Source organism: Lytechinus variegatus, chromosome 4 (assembly GCF_018143015.1).
Source record: "Lytechinus variegatus isolate NC3 chromosome 4, Lvar_3.0, whole genome shotgun sequence".
Classification (NCBI taxonomy): domain Eukaryota; kingdom Metazoa; phylum Echinodermata; class Echinoidea; order Temnopleuroida; family Toxopneustidae; genus Lytechinus; species Lytechinus variegatus.
In genome coordinates this window covers 43,590,622-43,600,401 of record NC_054743.1, presented here as the reverse complement: position 1 = coordinate 43,600,401, position 9,780 = coordinate 43,590,622, and the positions used below count along the sequence as shown (strand labels likewise).

General features: G+C 37.8%; 1 protein-coding gene across 1 annotated transcript in view; it reads right to left on the bottom strand.

Annotated features, from left to right (window-relative positions):
- Window positions 1-1,719: 1,719 nt before the first annotated feature.
- LOC121414125 (bromodomain and WD repeat-containing protein 3-like) overlaps window positions 1,720-9,780 on the bottom strand; it is a 30,887-nt gene continuing 22,826 nt past the window's right edge. The window contains exons 28-35 of the mRNA XM_041607192.1: window positions 9,220-9,479; window positions 8,663-8,789; window positions 8,079-8,228; window positions 7,639-7,791; window positions 6,394-6,509; window positions 4,799-5,133; window positions 3,604-4,014; window positions 1,720-2,751 (exon numbers count right to left, since the gene is read on the bottom strand). Of these exons, the coding sequence (XP_041463126.1) occupies window positions 2,135-2,751; window positions 3,604-4,014; window positions 4,799-5,133; window positions 6,394-6,509; window positions 7,639-7,791; window positions 8,079-8,228; window positions 8,663-8,789; window positions 9,220-9,479 (2,169 nt within the window). The 3' untranslated portion in view covers window positions 1,720-2,134. The remainder of the gene's footprint in view (window positions 2,752-3,603; window positions 4,015-4,798; window positions 5,134-6,393; window positions 6,510-7,638; window positions 7,792-8,078; window positions 8,229-8,662; window positions 8,790-9,219; window positions 9,480-9,780) is intronic.

Here is a 9,780-nt window from a genome sequence, read left to right as displayed (position 1 = left end):
TATTTATATCATGAAATGTAAACAAAGTACCTCGTCAGCTGTCAATGGAAGACAATTAACAAAAGAAGATTTGACGTTCTTTTCGCTTCGTGCAAGGGTGCATTTATATTCGGATTTTGAAGGCAGAATCAGAGTTTAATGACAGGTTGCATCCATCCTTGTTTTTCAATAAAATAGTGATCATTTACTTTGACCTAAAATGCAGAAATGGGTGTATTCAGAAATTTATTCAGATCAAATTTTTCATTTTTGACACGTGTACAGGTTGGTATCAGTAGTGCATAAAGCATTTTCATTTATTTGATTCTAGATAAAAGAGCAATGTAGATATAAATGCCTTGGTCGAGGGCCGTGCCGGGAATTGAACCCCAGACTTTTCATGGTGTAGTCAGGCACCTCAGACCACTCGGCCATAACAACTCGTTATTAACTTGGAAATACTTTGCACAATTATGATGTTTCACTCAATACTGTATAGGCAGCATCCATTCCATACACAATCATATAGTGCACCGTTCCTCCAAGAAAAAGGAAAGCATCATTCTCATTTCTTTTCCCACATGAATGAATGACTGTATTCACAAACAGCCTTACCGTCCCAAGTTTAGAATCTGCATTTTAAAACACTCATTGTGCCTTGAAAAATAAGATATAAATGCACCCTTTAATGGTTATCAACAAGAAGGCTGACAGCCCCCTCTATTTGAGCTCATGATGGCAAACTACATGAATGCACTCTTTGCATACAACGACCATATCCTGTGTCAAATCAAAAACAAAGAGAAATTGAGCTTACACTCTAATCTCTTATTAACAAAATTTCTCAGTCAATGACAATATCAGTTTCATTGGAATATATCACATCTCCTGCCTAAATATGGCCAAGTTTCTTTCTTTCTTATATAAACTAAATCCCAACCTTTATTCTTTATCCCATAACAGTTAAGTTCCTCATCTTTCAGTTTGCGACAAAACTAAATCACAGATTCTTTCAATGAAAATTCATACAACAGAGAGTGAAGGAAATTGAAAACAGAAGAGCTGCCAACCTGAACAAGAACATTTCAGAATTATTAAAGCTGAAAACCAGTATTTTGGCGAGGAAATCAGTATTTTCAAATAAATACCATAGGACAACACATAAAACTGAAACTTGAGAAATCAGTATTCTGCATATAACCACCAGTATTCTTCTCATTTTTCAGTACTAAATACTGAAAATCCCTACTACTTGGCAGCTCTGAAACAGTAACCCTGTCAGAGATAATTGCTTCTTAACTGTTTTTCCCCCTTTTGTTGTCAAAACTCGATTAAATTTTCTTTCATCCATGGGTGTACAGCTCCAGAACAAGCAATTGATATCAAAATAATGTTATTTTCTCCCAAATTTACTTCCAAACAAAGAAACAAAATTTAAAAACCTGTATCCAAACAGTGCTACTAAACTGCGATGGAATAAAGGAATGTTGAGTTATCAAGAAAATTTGAATTTGTTTGTCGCACACCTATAAAGTTGTCTCTCTCCCTCTCGATCTTTCACACTTTTTAACATTCAAGCTAGAAATTCCACTTGTTGATCAAACCATTCTCATTCACTTAGTTATGTAGTCCAGTTCCAAAAATATCTTAAATTGCAGCATTTGACATGTGCATATGAAGGATTTTGCACACACGTATCACAATTTTAGACCCCAATGTATAAAACACAATGGGCAATTTCTGTAACAATGAATTTTGTCTTTTTCTTTCAAAAAGAAAAACATAATGCACTCCTTTTATTTGAGTTAAAAGTTACCCTATGGAATTGAGAAAATGCAACATGCATTCATGAACTAAAAGTCATTTTTAAAGCAATTTGAAATCAACTATTAAAAGCATAGTCTGACAGATAAAGATACCGTGTACGCAGATTTTGTGACATAAAGATACAATTCCAGAATAGACTTGGAAATCAATCTTAGATATACAGCCCTGATTCTGTAATTTTGGTACAATGTTGTCTCTTTTTTAATCATACTCATTATAGATGATACCTTTCATCATTGTGCCTATTCAACAGAATGAATTGAAGTACTTAAGATTGTGAACATCCCTGAAAACATGCTGGATTCGGTTGCAGCATCTCGTGTTTGTGTCATGTTCCGAGCAATCGCGCACGTGCCCTTGCCGTCAGTTTTCTGACTCGTCCGCGACTGGAAACGCTCTTTCCATCCTCCTCCTCCTCACTCTGATTGAAGCTCTGGTTATCGCTTTGATTGTCGCTCTGATTATCACTTTCATCAAAGTCCCCATAATACTGCATGTGCCTGCCTTGGTTCCGTGTCCGTCTTTCTGTCTGAAACTTCACCTTGTGCGAGGGCACGTAAACGTCGTCTTCGTCGCTGTAATCCACCTTGGAACGCTTCTTTGGCGACACACGCGACGAGTGTTTTGATTTTGCTTTTCGCTTCTTGCCAATTTTTTGCCCTCTTTTACTTCTTTTCGTGGGTTTTTTAGTTCTACCTTTGGTCCTCCGCCTAGTTTTGTAATGGCTATCAATGTCTGAATCGGAACTTTCGCTCTCGCTTTCCTCTGTTGATGATTCGGATTCCTCGTTAGAGTTGATGTCAGAGCCAGCTTCGTAGTTGCTGTGTTCACTATCGCCACCATCGCCATCTTCCTCTTCTTCCTCCTCTTTATCCTCCCCTTCACTATTGGAGGCATCTACCTTCTTCTGTCTTGAACCGTAGCCATTGGTTAAGTTTGTCCTTGCTGTAATTGAAAAAAAAGAAGCTTTTTAAGATCAGGGGCCCTGTTTCAACAAACATATTTCCAATAGCAGAGAGTTAATAATGGTGATAGTGGTGTTGGTATTGATGCCGATGATGATAGTCGTGATGATGATAATGGTGGTGGTGTTGATGGGGGCGATGGTGGTAATTTTTGTTTTGTGGCTGGCAAAAATATGTGTTGAAATTAATTTCCTATATACCTGGCTTGATAGTACAATATCTAAGAAATTAACCTGATTGGTCATCTCTTCTCACTAATGCCCCTTTTGTCTCCTTGTTTCCAGTGTTGCTGTTGAATGTCTGTGGTCTATATTATGGTTGTTCCACCTTATATGTTTGTCATTTTGCCTTCGAAGAAGATTCTGCTAGGATCGAAAGCTTAGGCCCCTTTTGACTCTCTTATCTAAGAAATCAATAGACCTAATAAGACTTTCAATAGTCCACTTCAAATGTACATACAATTCTTTTTTTAATATTTAATTGATTTGGGCCAATGGGACTCATTGCTTACATGGTGATAAATTGATTCGTCTTTAATCGAAATTGGGATTATTTTCAACAAGTGCAATCTATAAGTTAGGCCACAAGAGATCTGTAAAATTAAAGATACAGTCAATTAAAAAAATCAATTATAAAAGTAAGGTTATTGAAATCTTGTGTTAAAGCAAAGCCATTTTCCTCAAGTCCAACAAGAGAAAGATGAAATTTATGGTTCTGATGAGTCTACAAACCAGAACTTTATGAAAGTTTCTAAGGAAAATAAGCATGGTAAGGTTATTATACTGTTGGTCATACTTTCGCTTTTATAATTTGAATCTGCAATTCCACTTACATCTTAACCTTGTCTTTCTGACAGGCTCTTCCTCTGCCTCTTCTTCCTCCTCCTCCTCCTCTTCTTCTTCCTCCTCCTCTTCCTCTTCTTCTTCCTCCTCATCTTCGGAGTCTTCTTCTCCTGATTCTTCTACCCCAACCTCCTCTTCTTCTTCCTCTTCCACCTCAGTATCATCATCTTCCTTTTCCTTCTTTACATTCTGTTCCTCGATCTCGGTTTCTTCACCGGAATCTTCTTCTTCTTCCACCTCCTCCTCCAACTCTTCTTCCTCTTCTACTTCTTCCTTGATGACTGGCTTGGCAGAAGGTTTCTTTCCCTTTGCCTTTCCTTTCCCGCCTTTCTTTCCACCCTTGGATTCAGCCTTTGATTGTTTGTTCGGAACTGCTTTTAATTTCACATTGGCTTGAGGTTCTGCACAGAAGGAAGCAAGAAAGCAAAATTGTAATTGCTCAAGTAACATTGTAGTCAAATAATGCCAATCCAATAATATTCAAAAGTACAGTAGCTTCAAATAAATTTAATGACAAGACACCAAGGTCAAGTATTCAGCAGGAAGGTTGAAAGTATTCTTATGTGTGTCTATCATCTACAAGGGAAGGCTAGATATTGACCAGAAGTGGTTGCCTAACACAACCCGCTTCTAAAGTTAAAGCCATCAGGTCTTCTTGGCTACACTGCTACTTGATCAAAGCAGACCTGCCAACCTCTGGGAATGAAAAATTGTATTCTGTGATATTAAAAACTGTATTTTTCCCCCAAAAAAGTGTATTTGATAATAAAATGTGTGGCGCTTTCGCTCATCGCGGCGATGATTGAAAAAAAAAAAGTTATCTGAAATTACATTGATCTAATAACCATATTTGTGTACGTTTTATGAAATAAAGATATATAGAGATAAGTTTTCTCAATAAATTACGATTTAAATTTTCATTTCATGAAAAAAAACCCCAAAAAACGTACTGCCGTATTTTGGTACTGGTTGGCTAGTCTGTCAAAGGACGTTGAAGCTTTTTAACTGATATATAGTCCAATGATCCTGCTCTCTAATAGGAAACTGCTTTTACCATGCAAACATCCAATAAATTGAAAAAAAAGAGTAAAATCCCTTTGAAATGAGAGATTGTAATGGTCTAGACTGATTATTTCCAAATATCAAGATGGCTGGGAAGTCTGAACAATTCAGTTAACTACTCACCAATATCGGTATCGGAATCATCTTCATCTTGACCGAAACCATTCAGCTGCTTTTTATGAGTTACCCGGGAAGTGTTGCCATGACAACCACTTGGTCCTGGCTTGTCCTTATCCTCCTCCTCCTCTTCCTCGCTCTCCTCTTTCCTTCTCTTCTTGGTAGACCTTGCCAATCGTCTCTGGATGACAGAGGGGCCGGGGGCGTCGATGTCGCTGGCGTCGTCATCGCCGTCCATGGAGTGACCCGTTGTCAGAGACCTTTTGACCTTCAACCGCCTGACGTGGCGCTTCTGCGGTGATTTGTGGCGATCCTCCGGACTAGACAGCATTTGCTTCCTCCTGGGATGAAAAAGAAAATCAATATTTACCCAATCATCAATGATCAATGAGAGTGGGGTTAAACCAGAGTTTTTAAGTGGTTCCTCAGAAATACAGTTAAGAAGGCACCTTAAAAAATGACTTGATCCATGTCATTCAAGCAGACATCCTGCTCAACTTCATTCCTCTCCAATCCACCAATTTCAACACAGACAGAACAATGGGGCATCCAGGAAACCAGTGCGAAAGACACTGAGCAACATTCCTGCTACAAAGCTCAGCACAGACTTTTGTAAAAGCACCCAAGATAATAACCCTTTAGAAGTGATCTGGGGCCATTTGCAGAAGGAGTTGCGATCAAACACAACTGGATTTTTAGCCAATCAAATGTGCACATTTGGGACTTATGCGTGATATTTTGACTTGCGATTAATTGCAGCTCTTTCGGCATCGGGCCCCATTGGTAATGACCAAATACCATAGGTTCTGTTTTTTCATAAAGACTTGTTATAATAATGCATGAACAATTTCTATAACAAATTTACTAACAGCCAATCAGATTAAGGGATGTCAGTAGCTTGTTAATGTTATTGCAAATTTGTTGTCATAACAGATTTTATGAAACAGGCCCCTGGTATAGACTAGTCCCCTGGCTGCTTCTTCATTCCCATAATTCCCTAGTGGGCGATTCCATATGTGTTGTACGGGACATTTTGATAACAATTTCTAGTTTCCTAGCCGAATGATTGGGCAATAAAATATTCTTTTTTGTCAATGATAAAGCTATAGCGGGTAGTCATGTGAAAAACTAATAACCAACACAAAAAATTTGATTATGAGTTGATTATAGGTGAAAATGTTATGTGTCATACGGGACGCAGAAATGTCCCGTACGACACGCAACATTTCAAGCTCTAATTCACCTGTGGACAACACATTTTTGTTGGTTGTCAGTTTTTTGCATGTCTACCCAGTAGTACTTTAAAATTAGCACAAAGCAAATTGGAGTTCTTTGTTCGTTTGGACAGCAGGTTGAAAAATGTTGTAAAATTTGCTAATTTTTCTAGCATGGAATCGCCCTAGTAGGTCACGTTATTTTCTGGATGAAACACATCAATCAACCACTATTCACATTCTAACACAACCACGCCACATGGAGTGGGATGGTCAACAAACTGTTTATGTGGGAACGTTTCACACATATCCTACACAAATATATACCATTCGTTTAAAAAAAAACAGAATTACACTGTGTGTCAAGTATGTCCATATGTAACCTACTTTTTCAAGCCAGTCTTGACCTGCTTCTCGTACTTGAGGGCTGAGCGATAGTTGCCGATTATCTTCAAGAAGTGTTCTTCAAAGACAGCCGACAACCTCAGGGTCATGCCATAAATCTAGAAAATTATTTAATAAATGATACACAAGTGAGATTTGGGTCATTTGTAAAAAAAGGAGAGTAACATTGACCAAGATGAGCAAGGTTGTCATATACGTGGGGGGGGGGTGAGAAGCTCCTAATATGCTATTCACATATACCAATCAAAATCGATTAGGGAGACTGAAATTCTGGACTCCAACATCACCAAACCTTTTAATTGATTGCAAGTTACAAGCTTCTGAAATAGTGCCATCTGATTGGCAGAGATTGTCACATAATTCTACAATTTTTAATTGTTAAACAGGTTAGAGGGGAAGTTCACCCTGACAAAAACTTTATTGTAAAAATAGCAGAAAAAATAATAAAAAATATTGCCAAAGGTTTGAGAAAAATTCATCAAATAATTAAAAAGTTATTAGAATTTCAATTATTTGATTTGTGACGTCATATGCGAGCAGCATTCCTACATAGCGAATGGTAAAAAATCAATGAAATGTCATTTTCTCAGAAAATTGAAAATGGTTTTCACTGTACCTTTTGTATATCAATAAACAAATCATTTCACACCCGATCATGAATAGAAAACAAAATTAAGTCATCAGGAACCATGCAAAATTTGAAATTCATGCATTTTATATTACATAACACATGGGGCAGCTGCTCGTTTATGACGTCACAAATCCAAAACTTTGAACTCTAATAACTTTCTTACTCTTTAACGGATTTTCCTCAAACCTTCACCAATATTTTTTACTATTTTTTCTGCTATTTTTGCAACAAAGTTTTCTTCAGGGTGAACTTCCCCTTTAACAAAACACTTGTCCAAATCCATACAAGTATGTTTAATGAATGTTAACAGATGTATTTGAAAATGATGATACCTCTGTCAGTAATTTATGTCTAGTGGAGCAATACGAGAGTAGTCCCCACCCTACATCAAAATGACAGTAAATTTAAATAAATTTAAATTCCCCTCGAATTATAAGAAAACTTTTTGCAACATTAGATAATAAAAACATCCTCATTATTGGTCTGATTTTGTTCAACTTTCACTGGACACCCCCCTCTTATTTATCTCACCAACATTTTATACCACTTTGGTTTTATTCCTCCATTAACTATAAACACACAACACTCTGACTTACTCTTGATTTTTTGTTTGGAGTGAAGCTCTTGGCGTTGGTGAACATCAGCCTGATGTCTTTACCAAGGTCCATAGGATCCCGGTAACTCCCGCTGGCAAACTGTTGTTTGATTGTTGACAGATCCATCGGGTGGTCAATAATTTCTCTATACTCCTGCATGACGTGGTGATAGTGAAAAATATCTGTTTATGATTAGGGTCCATAAAATATCATGTATTAACAGTGGTGCTAAAAAGTTAGTGAACCCCCACAATAATATACAAAAAATATTAGCTGAATACAAAAGACTAATAATTTAATATATCATCTCCTTTATCAGGATAACTCCCTACTCTTTACCAAAAATAGTCAAATATAAAAATGGAAAGGGATAGTGAATTTATAGAGAAGCTGGCACCTATAATAACTATTTCTTGTGACATCTGTCAGAATGTACTTACAGGATAAGCCCTTTCATCAACCGGTGTCCTGAATGGCTCCGAGTCATGGCAATCCCACATGTCTTTGATGAGTGTCTTACATTCCTCTACCCATGCCTTGGAGTTATAGCAGGCACGGTTCTTACGCTTCTGCTTCTTGGATGGCGATCCCTAAGAAAATGGATAATAATTATGGTATAATTCATTCATTTTATTCATTTCATTCATCATTATTCCTAGTAAAATCAAAAGTAATGTATTCATCATTACTGTTTATGATTTTTGAGCAGTGGACCTCTTTGAACTTTGATCAATTCAATAAATCAAAATGAACCTGTACTGGACTAAATTAATATTCATTGCATTTTGCAAATGTAACCTACATGTATTTGTGAATTGTTTAATGGATCGATATATGCAGTATTTCATCTTATGCATCTGAGGCTTTCATAACTTCACTTAAGAATATCTTGTTGCTGTTAACCACTGATTAGGCCAAGGGGATAGCTATCATGTAGTGATATGATGCCTATGCTAGTTTTTCCTCTTATTTTTCCCTGTGGACTCTTATTAGAATTAGAAAATTAATATGACAAAATTCTTACCTTCTTGCCTTTTGATCTGCCACGTTTATCCTCACTCCCAGAATGAGAGTCGTCCACGCAGACATCAACATCACTATCCTTTGTGATGCGGTTGTAGATGTCCATGGCATCGTCACAGTGATCGTCCCTGTTGAATGAGAAATGATGAGATTGAATCGATTGAAACGAACAACGTCACCAGAATTATAATCAGAATCATAATCACTGTCATTACAATTATCATCATCACTATCACCATCTTCATCTTATCATCATCTTCATCATCATCAGCATCATCATCATCATCATCATCATCATCATCATCATCATCATCATCATCATCATCATCATCATCATCATCACCATCATCATCATCATCATCATCACCATCATCATCATCATCATCATCATCATCATCATCATCATCATCATCATCATCATCATCATCATCATCATCATCATCATATCATCATCATCACCACCACAATAATCCCGATCTTCCTCCTCATCATCACCACCATCATCATCATTTATCATCATGATCATCCACTTTATTCCTGAAATTCCTCCATACTCACTTGATGACCTCCATAAGAATCTTGACCAGAGTCTCGGCCCACTGGACGATGATGCTGTCCTTCTCGTTGAACAGGAGGGCGTTCTGCTCCAGTTTCCTGACCTCCCACTGGAGCGCGGTGATACGGCGGTAGAACCGGCGCTCCAGGCGGCGCATGATGGTGCTGAGGTCTGTAGGGTAAGGCACCATGGAGGCATACAAGGGGTAACGGCTCAGGTCCACCGGGGTGTTGAATTGCTCCGCAATACGAAGCTCCATTACCTAGAATAAACATAATGAATAACAATAGGCATTTACATAGCACCATCTACCTAGAAATATTCTATTCCATGGTGCACTGATATCATTATTACCCCAGCTTCAGCTCGAGCTGCCTTACAGTGCTCTGTGCATTCAAGGAATCAAATCCTGCCAAGTACCCATTCACCTCAACTGGGCTGTGTGCAGCATAACATGGATAAATTTCTTGCTGAAAAAAAAAGAAGCCATGGCTGGGATTTGAACCCTAAACCCTCTATTTGAAAGACGAGTTGTAACCACTAGACCACAATGCCCCCCAAGG